We start from the raw sequence: 20,180 nt of genomic DNA on the forward strand, positions 1-20,180 counted from the left end.
ATTAGCTGAAACAATTGCTTCCATCTTATTAGTAATCTCTTTATATCAACTTGTTCCTTTTCTCCATCATAAAAACTTTCATCTAGTGCACCTCGTTGTGTTTTTTAAGTTTTATTTTCTGTTTTCGTCATTTATTACAATTATTAACTTTATTTTTTCAAAATTATTCGTTAGCATCCTTTTAAAAATTAATTTAAACTAATCCAAAAATTATTTTATATTATTTTAACAATAATATAATTTTATAATATATTTTTCTATTTATTAAAAAAATTGTTTAACATATTAATCAAATTATTCACAAATTTTATTTTTAAATCTATTGATTTTTACTTTCAAATTAAAAAAAAAACAATATAAACAATCTAAATATTGTAATGTCTCATATTAATGTTGAAAACCTCTCATAAATGAACTTTAGAAGTCATTCTTTCGTTAACATTTGTCATAAAGTAAAACTAAAAGAATTCAACATGTAAGAGTTGAATGAAATAAGCTGGAATGAAAGGTTCACGAAGCATCTGCCTTTTGATGGTACTAAAAATTTAATCTTATTAAACTTAACAAAGTCTATCTATAATCAATTAACATAATAAAAAATAATGATGATACTTTGAGAATATATTAATAATATTTTCACACGGATCAAGTGTCAAAATTTTAGTGATTCACGTAAAAAATAAAATTGGAAAAAAGATCATTGAAATTTTGATACGTAATTTATATAAAAATGTTATTAAAATATTATTATTTTATAATAAAATAATAAAAACTTGTTAATCCAAGAAATTGATTTCACTTACAAAACCACATTCATGTATTTCAAGCTTAGGGGCATATGTAGCCACCTACCTTTGTGCAACTTAGAAATATAATCATATATTAATATGGTTGGCAAAGTACTTATCCATATTGGAATAACTCGAATAAACAATTAATAAAAAATGTGAGATATTTTTCAATTATTTGTGTAATTAAATTTATCTTATTGATTATTTAAGCCTTTATTTTAGGAGGTCCAACGCCAAACAAATACATGACGAAATACTCATTTATTATTCTATATTTTAATATAGTTTTATTCCAATACAAAGCTCTTTTAAATTTGACCATTGAAGAATGTTCTATATTATGATCTCTTCTTATTTCTTAACGGACAACTCAACTTTCATCTCTCAGAAAGATTAGCTCAATTTCTAAAGTTACTACACTTTTCACTTCATAGATACAACACTTCTTCCGATAGATACAACACTTTTGAGTTTCTCTGGTTTCCTTTGGATTCAAGTGTAGGATGCATAGATCAATTGGTCTGGTGGCAGAGGCGTTTTTTTTTTTTCTGCGTTTTTGTTTGATTGGAGTTTCTGTTCTTACAATGACATTTTTTAGTTTGAGAGAGAAAAAGAATGTGTTTTTGAGAAACACGAGTTTGAGAGTGAGAGTGGAAAGGAAGTTTGGGTATAGTAGTCACGTAGATTTTGGATGATACTAAAACACATCACACCTATTTAATTTAATGAACATGTCATGTCATATAATAAAAAATACAGGTCAATTCAATTTAATATCGTTTGAAACAATTTAACTGTTAGAATAAAATGTGAATATTTTTATAAAGATTATGACTTGATTAAGACAGTTCAAAACTTAAGAACAAAACTGAGATTTGTACACAAATATCAGGACGAGGATTAAACTTATTAAATTTAAGTTTTAAGTATATAATGGCATCTAAGCTTAATACTAAACGTAATGGTCTCTAACAGAAAGATGCAAATAAGCTAAAAAATCAAAGAGTATCTACTTCTTAACTAAACAAAGACTATCCCTGGTTATTGTTTTTATTTTCAACTTTTATGAAAACTTATCCACTCAGGTCTGTACATCCAAAGAAGTATTTTTCTTTGAGAAAGACAGTTAATTATTCACGTAGGGCCCTTTTCTTGCGCCTTTCCTTGCACTCCACAGTTACTTAATTCATAAACCAGGAAACAGAATTCACAGTATATATACACCCAAAATCAAGTGCAAAAATGGTAGCAGCAGCGATGGGCAATGCGGCCGTGGTATTCGCCCTTTTGGTGGCGGCGATTTGGGTTGTGGAATCAGAGTACATAGAGTACAATACGACGCAGAGGATAGTACCAGACAAAATAAACGTGCACTTGGTACCTCACTCCCACGACGATGTTGGCTGGCTCAAGACCGTCGATCAGTACTACGTTGGGGCCAACAACACCATTCGGGTCTGTCTCTCTTTTTTTTTTTAATTTATTATTATTAATTTTCTCTGCAAAGTTAGGAATTGTAATATGAACAATTAGTTGAGGTGACTTGTGGTTGCAGGGTGCATGTGTGCAGAACGTGCTGGATTCTGTCATATCCTCGCTCTTGGAGGACAAGAATCGCAAGTTCATATATGTTGAGATGGTAATTGATCATATATGGTATTTCAATTGCATAGCACTGCGTAGCTTTTATTTGGGATGAACTGTTTTGTAAAGAATTTTAGGAGAGACGAATATAATGATAAATCTGAATGACTAAAATTAATTTGTTAAAAATAAATAATTGAGAAGTTATATGTGAGAAATTCTACCAATTAATATGGGCTGGTCCAAAGAAATTCATGTTTGGGCAAATTTCTTTTGAGTAATTCTAGATGATAAAAGTGAAATGAGAATCTTTGTAAGTTAAAATTAGCTTATGTACAAGTAAAAACAAAATTAAAGAAGTTATATTAGAGAGGTTTTACAGATTAACTCATGTGTAAACTAATTTTAATTATGAAGAAACTTGAATACTTTTGTCCAACTAGATCCTTATCAGGGTGCTTTTAGCGTCCATGCCATTTGTTGTTCAAAGTTCTCCTCCTTTAGAATTACAGGATTGATTATTAGCTGATGCCACGGGCATCTTTTTCCTGCATTATAATTAGTTCTTTCTTTCATGAAGCATTAAAAGGAGTATATGTCTATGAATATATAAACTATATTTTGTGTTAATAACGAGGATTTTGCATAATGATTAAATATGTTTTTAACTAGTGAGTTTTTTAAAAAAGTATTAAAATTTGTTAATAGAAGTGATTAAAATATTAATTATACATATAAAGAAAAAAATACGATGGTTTGTGAGAATCTTTTAATTAGTTGCAAGCATATGTGTGAAATACATCAACAAAGGAAAGAAGGTAGAAAATATTTAGAATGCCTAAGTGAGTGAGTGAGTTTTGAAGTTGTGTACAGGAATAAATAATAGTACCTTCCTGTGCTTTTCGTGATGTTTTATTTTTTTACATGATGGATTTTAAATGGAAAGAACTAATTGATTAGTGGGTTTAATTGAGTTTTGATTTTTCTTTTTTATGGGTAGGCTTTTTTCCAAAGATGGTGGAGACAGCAAAGTAAAGTAATGAAAATTAAGGTCAAGGAGCTTGTCAACTCGGGTCAGTTGGAATTCATGTAATGTGTCTACCCTACGTTATTCTTCCTGAAGCTAGTTAATAGCTAGTTCTTTTCAAATTCTTGTCTAATATGGGAGAGTGCTTTTGCCTAATTTATAACTGGCATATATCATGTCAGTGACTTTTGAATCTGATTAGTAATTTCTTATTCTTGTGCTATTTTTTCTTTTGGTTCCTGATTCTGTTTTTGAAGAAATGGGGGTATGTGTATGCATGATGAGGCCACCCCGCATTACATTGATCTAATTGATCAGACCACGCTTGGACATCAATTTATCAAAGAGGAATTTGGTAAGGTTCCAAGAGTTGGTTGGCAGATTGACCCATTTGGCCATTCTGCGGTTCAGGCTTACTTGCTTGGTGCTGAGGTATGTTCATCATAACTGAACCATTTGGACAATTATGTGTACTAATTACTAACATAACATGCTTTATTTCACTTTTGGTCACTTGAAGCTTGTACTATTATGTGTAAAGTCATTCACACACAATGATATTGAAGTTGTCGCATGTCATTATGAATTTGCAAGTCCTATGTGATTGTATCTTTGCTGCAGCTAGGATTCGATTCTCTCTTTTTTGCTAGAATTGATTACCAAGATAGAGCCAAGCGATTGAAGGAGAAGACTCTTGAGGTTATTTGGCAAGGTTGCAAGTCTCTTGGTTCTTCTTCACAAGTTAGTTCCCTAATGATTCTGTTTCTACTTAGAAGTTAGAGTTTTTTCCCTTCATATAAGTACTTTAGAGGAATCATCCCTATGGGTAAACTTCGTTGCAGATATTTACTGGGATATTTCCTAGGCATTATGATCCTCCTGATGGTTTTACATTTGAGATAAATGATGTTTCCCCTCCTATTCAGGTAGTCTTCGTTTATTTATTTAAAACTTACTTGAAGAATATGTTTAATTCTCTATTTGACCATTTGAAGGATGACATTCTACTATTTGACTATAATGTTCGAGAAAGGGTCAACGATTTTGTATATGCTGCCTTAGCTCAGGTGAGATCTAGCTGACAATTGAACCTCTTGTTTTTTTTTTTATATATATATATATATATATATATATATATAAATCTCTATATTGATAGCTCAAATGCTAAAGGGAGGTGTAAGAATGCAAGTTAAATTCTACTTAGTAAACTAGGAATGTAGTGGATTTTGATTTATTACCTTTCACATTGAAGGCCAAAAATATGTGTTGGTGGGAAAGGTATTTTATGAACTTCTTGTAATTTTAAAATTGCCACATGATCTTTTTGACACCTAAAGTATGCGTCTTAAAGAAGGACTTGAAAGGGTTAGCTATAATGACAGGAAAGTTAATTCAAAGTAATTTTATACAACAAGATACATATAAGGAAGTCGAGCCTCTAGAATAATGATTATGATTACTAGTATCTTACAATACCACATATAATAATTACAATATCTCCTTATAACTTGATAGATACCAGAAATAAGAAAGCACACTGAACAAATCACTTTATTAGTAAAGAAAACAAGATTGCATCAGTATGATATCTCAAGGAAGAAACTATAGAGCAGTAAAACAAGTAAAAAATATCACTAGACAGTTATAGAGTGCCTAATCTCTCCCAATTCCTAGCCAATTCCAGCTTCCCCTCCTCCACTATCTTCCCACGCCTTATACCCATACAACAGAATCACTCATTTATGTGACAGCTCAACAGTTTGTTACATGGAAGGATTCTTCTCATTCTCTATCCTGCCATTTTGATCCCCTACTTTGCCATTCCTTCTTTGTCTAACATACACCTTAGATATTTTAGGTTTGGGCCTAACTATTTTCGGGTTCCTATCATAACTCAACAAAAATGGCCAATGAGTAGACAAAGATGTTGCCAAGTGGTTTGGACAATGGGAAGGTGGCATGTGGAGGACATGCACCAAAAATTGGATGCGTGTAGATTAACCCTTGATGACGCTGGATGGTGGATTGGTAACTTGACTTCATCATGACCTTTGAGGTGTACTTGATCCTGACTTCTTCCAATAGAACAACATTTGGGGTGATGGTAAACAATGATGTTGGCAATGGTAATAATGATAGATGTTGCTAGGGACAACGGAGGAGAAGATAGAGCAAGATTGTACCCAATGTGATAACAACTTCAATAAATAAGATAGAGGAAAATGGTGTATTCGACCTACATTGTTGTACTTTATTGATGTAAATATATAGGTTACAAAAAGAGGTAAGGCATTTACCTCAAATCCTAATCCTATAGTTGAGTACACACAAAAAGAGATAATAATAAAATAACATTACATCTCAACAACCGTGTTCGTTTTCCCAAAGCAATAGGTTGGTCATCAAAGTTAGGTTCACAATTATTCAAGGAATTTTTCAAAGGTTCTTAAGTAAAGTACAACACTTCCCAATTTTGTAAGGCAATATGACTGTCCTTGTTCCTTAACAATTCTAATAATCCTCCTCGTAGCACTATCCTTAAAAACACAATGCGAGAAAAAAAAGTTACAAAACAAATTAGGTCATGAGCAAAATTTTGAGCTAAAACGAAAGAGTTGTAACTAAGCTGACAATGTGTAAGATGCGGATGCAAAGCCCCTAAGATTGGGAGATCTATACCAACTTGAAAAGGGCTAGCTATATAAGGGGAAAAAAGACCTTGATTGAATTGATTCAATGTAAATCAGTTCAATATATGCAGAGACCTCTACCCTCTAGAGTAATGATTACAATGATTTCTAGTATCTTAGATCAGCACACTTTTAATAATTACAATATCTCCTTGTAACTCAACATATTTTCTCATCACTCTACGTAAGGCATGGACGATAAAGAATATGAATTACCTAAAAAGAATCCGGCTTCTATTAATTGTAACAATTTTCCTTTAACCAAAACATTTACCCATTTTAATTTTATAACACCCATCTTTTGTACTTTTGTTAGATGTAACCAAAGAAAATTTGTAGCCTTAAGTTAAAGTCTTAATACAATTTTGCAAGTTATCTTTTTTCAAGAATCTATAACACCACGACCTTTGAAAAGCTTGACAAATCGGTATATTTCTGAGAGTAAACCTTTTATTTTTATTCATATATTTTAGTTGGTTTTGTGTTGTTTGAAATGGAGTATTTGTATATCATGGAAAATACAAAATAAATTTTCTACCTGTTTCTAGGCTAATGTGACCAAAACAAATCACATTATGTGGACAATGGGTACAGACTTCCGTTATCAATATGCTAATTCATGGTTTAGGCAGATGGATAAGTTCATTCACTATGTTAATCAGGTAATCTAGCTTGTGTTTTTGTCTAAAGTGTTTCTTTAGAGTTATTGTTTCGTATCATTGATGAGACTTACTGATTTTTGGGCCTTGGAATTACAACTTGTACTTGCACATCATGTTACATTCTCTTAGGATGGACGTGTCAATGCATTATATTCAACACCATCTATCTACACTGATGCAAAACATGCAGCTAATGAATATTGGCCCCTTAAAGTTGGTGATTTCTTCCCGTGAGTTTATGATACTTATGTTCTAAATTTATCTTTGAAATTAGAGGTAAGGAAGGAGAAGGGAAGAGAGGTGGAAAGTCACAACCTTCTATTTGGGAGCTTTTTAATGAGTGAAAAGAAAGGTAAATAACTTATTTTAAATTAAATAACAGAGATAAATGTCAATTCCCGTTCTTTTAACTTTAACTCCCAACGAACAAAAGGAAGAAATTAAACCTTTTTTTCTATTGAATATAGTAAAACTAAATATAGGACTAATCTCTCTTGTGTCTAAAACACACATAGGATAATATATTTCTAATGAAGAATGATACAAGTATATATGGCAAGCAAACATAAATATGGTAAATAGAATATATTGTTAAAAACAATATCAACATATATCAAACAATATCAAAAGTCTATGTTTCCCTAATTAACATAAAACGAAATATATCTAACACTTCCTCTCAAGCTGATGCATAAGCTTGTTACAAATATAATCAATTCTCGGTCCCCTAAAAAATTTAGTGAAAATATCTATTAATTGATAATTTCAGTTTACCAACTCAGTCTTGATGTCTACATATACAATCTTTTTTTGAATGAAATGATAATCAATCTCAATGTGTTTGGTTCTTTCATGAAAGACAAGATTATAATTGATATGAATAGTCGTCTTATTGTCACATATAAATGTTATTTGAGTGATATCTCCAAATTGTAACTCTCTAAACAATTGCTTAAGCCAAACAAGTTATAAGGGGCTGAGATCTTTTTCAAACGATTTTCCTCCAACATTTGTTCCCTTCTGGACTCCCTTTCTGGTTGTCATGGCAGAGCCTGTGTTGAAGATCCTCCTATCAAGCATGACAACTCTTCAAGTTTCTTCCCCTCTTACCGTAAAAAATAATTCTGATAGGGATGGTAATTTTTTTTTCCTAAGATTTGTACTTGGATTGGGTAGTACTCATGATTTTTTCCACGACTTCAACATGTGTGGTTGCATCTGTTTTACACATCTTTATTGTTTGGTACCGATCTAATTCAATCCAAAGTCCATTCAGGATTCCATGATATTCTGATACAGAAAGGGAGCCCTATTTTGTATTAAATATCTTGCTTTCAAAATCATAACATGCAACAAAATCCTTTTTCAATGAAAAAGTACTCTGTAAATCATCCCATATCTCTTTGGCAGAAGAATGAAACATATAATTTTTACTTATCTCAGGAATCATGGAATGCCACATCTAAGTCATAATTAGTGAATCTTCATTGTCCCAAATTGGAAAATGAGTGTCGTCTAGTCCTGACCCTCCTCCATCTATGTGATCTAGTCTTGAACGTCCCTGGAGAATCCTTCGAATGTACTGACTCCATTGTAAGAAATTCCAATCATCCAACTGATAGGCACCCACCACATTTGGAAGATCATTAGGACCTAAAGGAATAATTTTACTTCAAACATGGCTTGGAACGCAATCAGTATCTCTGGTAACCCTATTCGAGATGACGACGACATGTGGGCTACACCGGCAAAAAGGAGTCAAACTTAAAAAATCATATCTACTCAAATCTAGGCCAAATTGGACCTCACCAACCCATGGAACGGACTCACGAGGCTTCAGCGACCCTTTCCATGGCGACAGTGACAAGTGAGTCTCGCCAGAGCTAGGCACACGGGCTACACGCACCGGCGACGGTGGTGGCACGTGGCAGCTTCTTTCCCGAAGCGATTTTCGGTGTTGTGTTCGTTGGACTTATGCACCTTTCTGCTATATCAATGACCCCAATCGGCTACAGCGGCAGGCGTAGTGGCCAGACTACTATGGCAGTGGCTATTGTTGCAACGAAAACGAAGCTCCCAAGATTGAGAGTTTTGATACCATCTTGAGAAAGAGAATAACTTTTATTATTTTCATTCATCTCTATTTCCTTCTCCTTACCTCTATTTTTAACAATCTAATCTTCTAAAACATGGAAATAAGGAAATAATATACTGAAAAATAATCTAGAAGGTCCTACAAATATTTTCTCTAATTAGGAAAATTCTATAGATATTTTTTCTAATTAAGAAGATTCTATATATATTTCTTCTAATTACAACAAAGTTTATAACAAACCCAACAATAATCAGTCCACACATATATAGTTATAATATAATTTGTACAACGTTCCACACAATGGAATCTGATGCTAATTCTGATGGCCAATTTTGCAGAAATTAATGACTTGATCAACTAAGAAATAGTATTCAATAACAGCTTCTCAGTATTATATGCATGTGATAAGATCTATTAAATATGGGCAACTTCATTCTAACAGTAACATAAACTTTTGCGAGAGTTGGATCTTGACAAATAGGAAGATTACCACCTTCATTTACTTCCCTTCCCATCTCTTCCTTCACTTTAAAGCTTCCACATAGTTTAAAGATCCAATTTTAAATTCAAGACACAACATTTTAGGTACGCAGATCACCCAAATGCATATTGGACTGGATATTTTACAAGTAGGCCAGGTTTGAAGGTCTATGTGAGAGTGATGAGTTCTTACTATCAGGTAAAAATTTTGATCTATTTTACTTTATGAAGTAATTTGTTAAGTGCTTGTGAGCTAAAGGCTCAGTTTTCTTGTTTGGGTTATCTTTATTGCTTTTCTTTTATTGACGTTTAGGCAGCAAGGCAATTGGAGTACTTTAAAGGGAGGAATGAAACAGGACCAAATACTGATGCATTAGCTGATGCTTTAGCAATTGCCCAACACCATGATGCAGTTAGTGGCACAGAAAGACAGCATGTTGCTTCTGATTATGCACTGCGACTCTCATTGGGATATGAAGAGGTATATATTAATAATATTCTCGTTTAGTATTGATATCATAAACATAAACTTATGCATACAACTTTTTAATTTTCAGGCAGAAAGGTTGGTTGCATCTGCACTTGCTTCCTTGGTAAATCAAAGACTAAGTTCGCATAGGGTGAACCCAGTGACAAAGCTCCAACAGGCAATGCACCACATTCATAGCATAAGTTTCTTTAATTTTTTATGGAAGAATCAATCATAAATTACCTACTATTTGGTACAGTTTGACTTGGTAGTCAATTAAAAAACAAAAGATGAATGATTTTTGTTAGATGTATTTTACTATATGGTCCTCGGCCGCCCATCTCTATGTTTTCCCTTGTGCTTGAGATACACAAGGATCCATTATGAGACTATTATTTATCTCTAGATGCTATCCAAAGCCTACTTAAATCTATTCCCTCACAATGGACTCACTGTCGATAGGTGCCAAATTGTTTTTCTGAAAATTGTGTTTCTTTCTAATTTTTGGCATCCTCTCTTCACTATGCAATTTTTTTCCAGTTGTTTTCCATCATTTTTGCCATTACCGCTGCTGTTGTCAGCTTTCGAACCAGCTACCTCACCATTAGAGTTGCGTTGTCTAGGTCAGCACTGCACCACCAAAGTTCTGGCCATCAAAGCTACCACATGCGGCTAGATGCAAATGTTCTTTTCTCTCCATCGGCCCCTAACTTGCCTTGGTGTTCCCTTCTCCAATTGGGTCTTGACTTTGTGATTAAGGGTTGTTTTAAATATCCCCTCTCTATTGGGATTAGATTATGGGGGTATCTGACCGTTCCCACATTGAACTTTGTTTGGTCCACCTTGTAGCAATTTGTGCAAGTTATTCCCTAACATACTTTCACTTGAAGAGAAGACTTTTAATCGCGTGAATTTAATTGAGTAACAAGGTTTTTTGAAAGTTTATTAATTTTTTTGGAACAGCCATGTTATTTACAAGGATGGTATTTTTATTATCCTACCCAATGGGTATTGCTTGGGTGACCAACAAATGTTCAATAGTGTTGATTTTTGTCTTCAAAAAGTAGTGGTTTTGACCTTCTACTTAATCTCCATTTCCATTAGGGTCTTCACCAAAAAGTAGCATCTCATTCAGGTTAAGAAGTGAACTTTAAGCTTAACTCAACTCCACAAATGTGGCTTGTAAGGTAGGATTTGTACTCATTTATATATATATATATATATATATATATATATATATATATATATATATATATATATATATATATATATATATATATATATATATATATANTATATATATATATATATATATATATATATATATATATATATATATATATATATATATATATATATATATATATATATATATATATATATATTGTGAATTGATCTTATCTCTAGTCAATGTGGAACTTCCAACATACCGCCATCATGCCGAGGTATATACATTTCGGGCGTAGACATTAATGGGTGATCCGATAGCGAGTGGAACAATAGACCCAACAAACATCAAATATCACTAAGATAGGCTCTAACCTGTTGCTCTAATACCATGTTAAGAAGTGGATTATAACCCTAACTCAATCTTATAAAACCGGCTTGTAAGGTGAGGTTTGCACCCACTTATATATTGTGAATTGGCCTTATTTTTAATCGATGTAGGACTTCCAACACAGATTAAGCTAGAGGAGCTCCGCTTGACATTTGTAGTTGCTCTGAACAAGCTAGCTACTTTTTCAAACTCAGTTTTCAATGCAAAGGTTTCTTTTCCCTATATTTTTCTTTTTATCTCTTAATTTGGTATCAAAACTCTTTTTCTCTCCATTTTTCTCTTAATACTTATACAGAATCATGGTCAATCTAAACTTATACATTTAGTGTTACACATTTCTCTACATTAACCTTTCTTAGCTGATAAGGATTCCTATTTCTTTTGTCTTATTATGTTCTTGATAAGTGATATAAATGAACGACAAAGGAGTTATTTATCCCAATGAAAATGTTTTTGTCTGCTTTTAACTGTTTTTTATTTTTGATATATGCTATTAACTATTATCAATCAGTCACTTATTCTTTTATTAACTTAGGCTTCCTAAATCTTCTTAGTTTAAGAACATTTGATATTATACTAAATTATGTGAATCTATTTTCAGTGTCCTCTTCTTAATATAAGTTACTGTCCTCCTTCAGAAACTACATTGGTTAATGGAAAGAGCTTGGTAAGGATAATATTGATTTTTTGCATGACTATAATTAGATATGAATTTTTCTTAATAAAATGTTTCTCACAAGTTTTATTCCCGTTTTAGGTGATTGTTGTTTATAATCCTCTTGCTTGGAAGAGGGAAGATGTAATTCGAATTCCTGTAAGTTCTACTGGTAGTTTGTTTATTTTATTTCTTGTCAGACTTTGGTTTGGGCTGTGAAAGGTGTATTCCATCACTTCAAAATCTGTGGTTGCTGCCATGTTCCATTTACATGGGTGTTATCATTGGGTCATTTTCTTGTCTTGAAAAATATATTAATTCACTTACTCTTGCAAATTTTATTCTTTAGAGTTTTTGTTTTACCTCTTGAAGGATCACAAAGTTTATTAATTGTGTGTTAGAAGGCTTAAAGATGACAAGAAAAACATACTTTTGTTTTGATAATTTCTTCAAGTTTGGTGGAATGAGATAATTGAGGGATCTATAGGCATTCATATACTGTTTCATTTATTCGTACTCCCCTTGGATCTTTAATTGTATGCATTGATGCATACTTGGACCAATAAGCAAGCTGAAAGAAACAGCATGTGCATACACATCAGATAGGATATTCAAACAAATTTCTTTGATTCAACTTTTAGTTATTATCATTCTGAATATTTATAAATTATAACTATTCAATCACTTTAGTCACTAATTTATGCTTTGTGTGACTGACTACTGAACATATTTGCCAGATTTCCACTACACATGTTTTTGTTCAGGATTCGGATGGGAAGAAAATTGAGTCTCAGCTTCTGCCTCTGTCTAATGCTACTTTGACTATGAGAAAATATTATGTCAAAGCATATAGAGGAAAAGCTCCTGGGAGCAACGTACTCAAGTATTGGCTTGCATTTCCAGTGTCTGTACCTCCCCTTGGTTTCAGCACCTATACAGTGATAAGCTCTGATCAATCAAGTTAGTGATATATGTTCTTGCTTTGTTCTTAACTTTGTTTATTTGTCCCTGGTCTGTTGTCTGTGTAAGTGTAGTGGGGCTGAAAGATAATACTAATTAACTTCAACTTTATGACTCTTTGAATGACATAGATGATAGTTCAACAATCTCAAAGATTTCAAGTCCAGAAGGAAGTACTAATAAAAGCATACAAGTTGGACAAGGGAATCTAATGCTACTTTATTCAGCAGATGAGGGAAAACTGACTCACTATGTTAACAGTAGAACCCTGGTAAGTTTCAATGAGCTTATTAGTTTTTCTATTTGTAGTCTTAATATGCTCCAAGATCAGATGTTATCTGGTATGGGATGCCATTATTTTCTGAGTTCAATTTGCTTAAGGAATAAAGTTAGCAATGCTGAAGTTTCTTATTTTATTTTTGGTTGAAGGTTACAGCATCAGTTGAACAATCATACAGTTATTATTCTGGAAATGATGGGACTGAGAAGGATCCCCAGGTTACATATATACTGAGGCTTCTATATATTTGAATATCATTTCTATTAATTTTGTATGACATTGTTAGTAGGAAGAATTTTTTGATTGATATAGTTGTCTATTCTGCTCTGTGCAATGTTATATATCAGGTTGTCCTAGCCGGATGATGACATTTCTTTGTTAGGCATGTTTTGGTATAGTATTTCGTTTGGTAAATTTAAAGAGCATTGTAACAGCCAAGAATTACATTTTTCACCTAACAGCATCGTAACTGACCAATTTGCTTAAAAAATAGCAACAGTGCCAAAGAAAGCCCCTGAAAATGACTGGGCTCTCAACAGAGCAGAGAGATTCTCCTATCTGTTGCTGAAAGGAGACTTGTTTTGCTCTTATCATCTAATCATCAGCATCTACACTTGATTGTTGCCACACCCTTTGTTTTCGGATGTGGTTGGTTTCTTTATTAGGATTTGGCCACCATACAAGTCTCATGATCCCACCAGTAGCTGTTGGCTGACTGGTAGGATTCTTTTTGGTGACAGGTTGCCCTAGATGGTTGGTGGCTGCTTTATATACTCATCATACCATTTAGTGAAAGGAGAAAAGAGAATTATGTTCTAAGGGGTTGATTTGTATAGCATGGTCTCCCTATGCCATATGAAATACCGTGTTGAGAGGGTAGTATATGCAGCACAAAGTATACTCAAGTCGGGCCTATATGCTCTCAATAACCTAGCAAATAGAAACAATAAAAGAGCCACCGTTTGTTTTCCGTTTTCAATGCAAGATAAGTAGCGCATTTGTCAATCAGAAGATTGACTTAATGTGTACATGTTTTCTCATTTTCTTTAGTTTCTTTTTCTGGCTTTTCCTTTACTCTGTCTTCTAGTTAGAACTATGATAAGATCACTTTCTTACTTTAATCTGTAATATTCTTAATGATCCTGGTTAAATATATGTTTTGACTGCAAACTACATTTTTCTTAGGCTTCGGGGGCATATGTCTTTCGTCCAAATGGCTCGTTTCCCATTAAATCAGATAACCAGGTTATGGACTTTTCTTTTCAAACATTGAATGGTTGATGATTTTATATCCAGACAATAATTTACATTTATTTCGTATGGTTTGCATTCAGGTATCTTTTACTGTCTTGCATGGTCCAATATTGGATGAAGTGCATCAACAGCTCAATCCATGGGTATCCCAGGTAAAATATGGTTAAAATAGCTATTATATGAATAATCTTTCATGTGCACATTCACACATCACTCCCAATGCCTGCAGGGTCCCCTGTCCCCTCAAATTTCAGTTAAATTAGAAGTTATATCTCTTGTAATTTTCTGTTCCCTTACAGCTTAAGCATGGAAGTCTAATATTTTTTTTGCATATACAGATTACAAGGGTATTCAAGGAAAAAGAGCATGCTGAAATTGAGTTCACAGTAGGTTACTTTTCACATCATCAAACTGGAAGAGCAAATGATTGTTTCATTTCAATTATCAGAAACATTTGAGATGTTGCATTTTAAATTTATATATATGTATGTATGTATGTAGGTTGGGCCTATACCAGTGGATGATGGCATTGGGAAAGAAATTACTACTCAATTTAAAACGACAATGAAGACCAACAAAACATTCTACACCGATTCTAATGGACGTGACTTCATTAAGAGGGTTTGTTTTGTTTTCTCTCCACCTAGTATTATAAATTATGCATACAAGTGATTATTAGATTGTATATCAACTCTGCTGGCCTTTGTATTATGATAAACTATTCAAATTTCCTATTTGAGAATTTCTACACTTTTGCTAGCAGAAGATACAATATAATTAATAGGAAAACCCTGAGTTGAACCCATCTTGATAATGGGGAGAACACACATAGGATCCATGATGGGTGGATGAAATGCGAAGAGACTTCATTTAGGTTTAACACTAATGATGTCTGACAATGCACTGGCCTACCTGAAAGTGCTTTGCTTTGTCACCTGACGCGTTCATTGTCCTGTTCTAGAAACAGGAAATCCTCTTATTTTAAATTGATCTGCGGCAAATATTCTCTGAAATTAGATTATTTGGGATTTTTTGAGAGTTGATTTTGTCTTAAAGGTTGCATCAGTTTCTCTTCATCAAAATTAGGGTTTCATCTGTCAATAACGGTTGCCATGCTCTCCTCTATTCTCTGATGATTTTGGCTGGAAAGGAATGCTAGAATTTGCAGGAAAGCATGCTAGACAAAATCATGGACAGTGTTTTTTTATTTTTTCTCAAACTTATTTATAGTGTTGTGTTGAACGCTTTTCTTTTTTAATCACTTCTTTATTAGATATGCAGAGTTTGGGAAGCCATGTTACTTGATTCAATCTCTAGTTTTCGATGTTTCTTTTTTGTATTATTCTTGAGGGGATGGCTTATTGTCTAGCTTTGTTCCCTTTGATACAAATTGTTTTGCAGATTCGAGATTTCAGGCAAGATTGGGATCTGCAAGTGAACCAACCCATAGCTGGAAATTATTATCCAGTATGTTTCATTTTATTGAAGACTCACTATCCGCTTTCCAATTTTTAGCTTATATTATGTTCGTGTACTGTGGTAGTTATAGAAACTTGGTAGTGGCAAAGTTTATGTGAGAAGAAATAGAGGAGGCAGGTAGTTATAACTTCCTAACAGGTAGTTATAACCTCCTACAGTTGTACTGTGTAATTATCATTTATATTCTGTTTGTCAGATTATTTTGGGCAGTTTTTTTAGTTGGTTGAAAAGGGGAAAATTTGGAGAGATCGGTTCTCTTGAAAGTCCTAGAGAATTGTAATTTGATGTTTTCTGTTTTTACCATTTTAGTAGAACAGTTTGTGGTTTCTAATTAAGTTCTTCTGTGTAATCTGTTTTACATCTATTTAGTGATTTCTGGATACCTATCAAAACTGGATCAGAAAACTTAAGGAAGATGAAGTTTACAGAGATAAAAGACACAACACAGTATCTTCTGGAAACAAATTCAACTCATGACCTTCTGTTAGTACTTTGGGCAGGGGTTAAGACTTTTGTGTGTATAACTTTTTTTCTTGAGTGCCACATGGAGTACTGGGTGAAATTTTAGAATGAGGTGGAAGCTCCAGCTGATACGCAGCTGCCCCTAACTTGGCTAGAATTTTGTATGGACCATAATAGCATGGACTCAACTTCTTGTTCAACTTTTTAGCCAAAGATCTCATCCTACATTGTATCAGTGTTAAGTAGTAGTGTTTTGTTAATTATCAATGACATCCTAGATGGGGTTACATTTTTGGTATCAATGCCAGGTTATGATTCTTTAGGAGGATGTTGGGGATGTTGGGGAGTGAGCTCGTGTGTTTCTTCTGTGCATCTTGTGTGGAGTCTTTTTGTGTTGATGTACTTGGATTTCTTATTGGTATTGTAATTTTATTCAGAGCTCTAAATTCAATAGAAATTTGCCACCCCTCATCTTTTTAATTGACTAAAATAATAGATCTAGCATGAGGACTTAAACTTCGGAAAATGATGCCTTTTCCCAACATCTCTATCACCAATTTTTCAATCTGTCTTCTGGTAGTAGGGATATTTGTATGGCTTAATATTTGGTATTTGAGAGTCCGATTTAAAACCAATTCCATGGTCTTGCCTCCTTTGAAGAGATAGAGTACTAAGAGCTTTAAAAACATGAGAATATTTGTCAATGACCCTGTGCAACTACTCTACAACCCTGGTATGCCACGTTGTTGTATCTAATATTTGCTAACTATGAAAATAAAATTAACTATGAATTGAAAGATTTTACATTCACTCATTGACTTTGTTTACAAATATCTACATTTATAACAGGTCCAGTTATAAGTTAGTTGTAATTGCCTAACCAAAGAAGCTACACTAACTAGGGTAAAGAACAAGTTGTAGTTAATCTAACTAACTAACCAATATACAGAGTTTTACACTCATATTGATCTTTGCTCTCTGCTTCACTTGCAAGACAAGCTTTTTTTCTTTTTTCTTTTTTATTTCTTAAGCTTGTTGATTTGTTTGAAATAGATATTTCTGCATTTTAGACCATCTGCTTTTTTCTTCGAATAGATATTAATAAATATTATGGCTTTTCACTATTCTTTCAGGTTAATTTAGGAATATATATTCAAGATAGTAGTGTGGAATTCTCAGTGTTGGTGGACCGCTCAGTTGGAGGTTCCAGCTTGGAGGATGGCCAAATGGAGGTGATGCTACATAGGTGGGTTATATTGGCCAAGTTCAATAATGAAATAATGAATAATGATTGACATTTACTCGTTTTTGTGATTTGGTTTTATATTTTATTAGGAGGTTGCTTCATGATGATGCAAGAGGTGTAGGTGAGGTACTCAATGAAACAGTTTGCATTGCTGATAAGTGCGAGGGCTTAACGGTTAAGTAAAACTTTCCAACAATTCATCTACAACTGCTTGCATAATGATTTCTGTTTGTGTTCATTTGTGAGGGGAAATTTTTTATGCTCTGATACGGTCTCGTTGTATTGACTTTTGTTGTTGAGAGATGGATGTTGTCTTACTAAGTGCAAGTGCGTGATTTTATTTAGTTGATCTCTCCATACATACCATTTTCTTGTGTGTGGATCCTGGTCTGCTTGCAATGAACATTTAAGATATTATAAAATTTGCAGTTGTTGTGAGAGAAATGGATGGAAGAGAGTCTGAAAAGTGGTTGTATGGACACTATGGCCATTAATTCCCGTTCATAGACAGACTTTTGTTGGGCTCTATCCGAGAAGGCTTGACTCTAAAAAGTGAGAGGCCTCCCCTCTTGTAATAACACAACCGTTGGACCTTGCTAGAAGCATCTGTTTCTAGGGTGAATGATTTTGTAAAATCAGGGACTGCTAAAACTGATAACTGAGAGACCGCTTTCTTCAATTCGTCACAAGCATTTTGAGCCTATGTTGTCCAATGAAAGCCCTCTTTAGATAATAATTCCATTGTAGAATATACTTGAAGCTTCTAGAATATTCTAACATATCTAAAAACAAAAAGTTTCATTTTTACAAAATAGATTGTCTATTTTATGGTCTGCAATTCCTTCCCCTAACTTCTTTATTCCTGCTCATGTTTCTATCTCGAGAAACTTTGTGGTCCTCGTCACTAATCCATTTGAAATTTGGATCCCATCATATCACCAACTTACAATTTACTAATAGTACAAGTTTGTATGTTTACAGATTCAAGGAAAACTTTACCTTAGAATTGACAATAAAGGTGAAGGTGCCAGGTGGCGTCGCACAGTTGGCCAGGAGTTATATTCACCACTGCTTTTGGCCTTCACAGAACAGGTAAAGAGAAGGGAGACCCCCGAGAAGGTGGTAGCTTAACCATTTGATTAACTGTCTTCCACTCGTTATGCAGGATGGGGATAATTGGTTACAGTTTGCTACATCAACATTTTCAGGCATAGATTCTTCCTACAGTTTACCAAACAACGTTGCTCTTTTAACCCTCCAGGTGTGCAAGGAAGATTGGGAACATTGAGAGATAAAATAGAATGAGTTTAAGATTCCCTCTAAGATTTTACATTATCTTTATCTTTGATAAGTATCTATTGTTTTTATGTACTTCTGCAGGAATTTAAAAATGGAAAAGTACTCGTAAGATTGGCTCACCTTTACGAGGTATAGTAATTTCTTTTACTTATGTACTGATAATAGTGAAAGATTTAAACTGCCCCTTACAAAATGATCTTCTAAGGATTGCTTGGAATCTTATATTCTTAACCATGATTGGAATTATTTTCTGACACGTACATGTTTTACTTGCTCTTAACCTATGCTATGAAAATGCAAACATGTATACATTTCTATCAAAGCAATGGAAACAATATTTTTTACGTCACTGTTAGGGATCAATAACAGTTGTCAATGCTACCATAGACTAAGCTTAACCACGCAAAGACATCAATAATCTAGCTATGAATGATTTGTGATATCAATTTGAATCTTTAGGAAGTACGACAACTTTTCCATTATTTTTATTAGCCCTGAGTATCACATATTTTGCTCTGTATTCAGACATCACATAACCTATATTCATGAATTATTGTTTGGTGCCTGTTTACATACAAAGATCGGAGAGGACAATAATTACTCAGTAACGGCTAGTGTGGAATTGAAAAAGTTGTTTCCTAACAAGAAGGTAAGAGCCATAACTAACTACTCCAGGTTATGTTTTCAGATATCATGTATCCATGTATAGGTTTCCTTTTAACAACTCATCCTTTTCAGATAAATAAAGTAACAGAGATGAATTTGTCTGCTAATCAAGAAAGAGCTGAAATGGAAAAGAGGAAGTTAAATTGGAAGGTAGAAGGTTCCACTGAAGAACCTAAGGTGGTGAGGGGAGGACCTGTTGATCCTATAAACTTGGTGGTTGAACTTGCTCCAATGGAGATCCGGACATTCTTCATTGACTTTAATCCTCTCCAAACAGTTTCTGAAGCTGAAAATCATATGGCAAATTATCGAAGCATCCAATAATGTAGCATCTATGCATTGTGTCTGGTTGCAATCCAATGATGTTTCCATTGGAATGTATGTTTTCTTGTAAATATAAGTAAAACTTTGCGTGGTTTGTGTCTGGTGACTATTAAAACGAGGGTTTTTTACAAAAAATTATAACCGTAGCTATTGTAAAATCAAATTATTATTATGAAAAGCTTGGATGAAAGTTCTGTCA

General features: G+C 33.5%; 1 protein-coding gene across 1 annotated transcript; it reads left to right on the plus strand.

The window, feature by feature from the left end:
* The first annotated feature begins 1,862 nt into the window (after nt 1–1,862).
* Nucleotides 1,863–20,180, plus strand: LOC106753895 (alpha-mannosidase At3g26720). The gene is made up of 29 exons (XM_014635760.2): nt 1,863–2,246; nt 2,347–2,430; nt 3,376–3,464; nt 3,660–3,834; nt 4,024–4,143; nt 4,245–4,328; nt 4,398–4,469; nt 6,641–6,754; nt 6,884–6,984; nt 9,435–9,528; nt 9,643–9,810; nt 9,887–9,976; nt 11,958–12,023; nt 12,114–12,170; nt 12,749–12,971; nt 13,103–13,242; nt 13,401–13,469; nt 14,437–14,496; nt 14,586–14,657; nt 14,844–14,891; nt 15,007–15,126; nt 15,907–15,972; nt 17,580–17,692; nt 17,782–17,866; nt 18,674–18,784; nt 18,858–18,953; nt 19,073–19,120; nt 19,572–19,640; nt 19,730–20,180. The coding sequence occupies exons 1-29, from the start codon at nt 2,034–2,036 to the stop codon at nt 19,979–19,981; spliced, it is 3,099 nt and encodes a 1,032-aa protein (XP_014491246.1). The 5' UTR covers nt 1,863–2,033; the 3' UTR covers nt 19,982–20,180.

The sequence above is a fragment of the Vigna radiata genome, unplaced genomic scaffold (assembly GCF_000741045.1).
Source record: "Vigna radiata var. radiata cultivar VC1973A unplaced genomic scaffold, Vradiata_ver6 scaffold_7, whole genome shotgun sequence".
Classification (NCBI taxonomy): Eukaryota; Viridiplantae; Streptophyta; class Magnoliopsida; order Fabales; family Fabaceae; genus Vigna; species Vigna radiata.

Excerpts from the sequence above, each read along its gene's own strand:
- LOC106753895 (XM_014635760.2), top strand. The coding sequence starts at position 2,034 with ATGGTAGCAGCAGCGATGGGCAATGCGGCCGTGGTATTCGCCCTTTTG. Across the intron at positions 12,972-13,102 it reads GATAAGCTCTGATCAATCAA|ATGATAGTTCAACAATCTCA; the intron begins GTTAGTGATATA and ends TGAATGACATAG. Across the intron at positions 19,121-19,571 it reads GATTGGCTCACCTTTACGAG|ATCGGAGAGGACAATAATTA; the intron begins GTATAGTAATTT and ends TTACATACAAAG.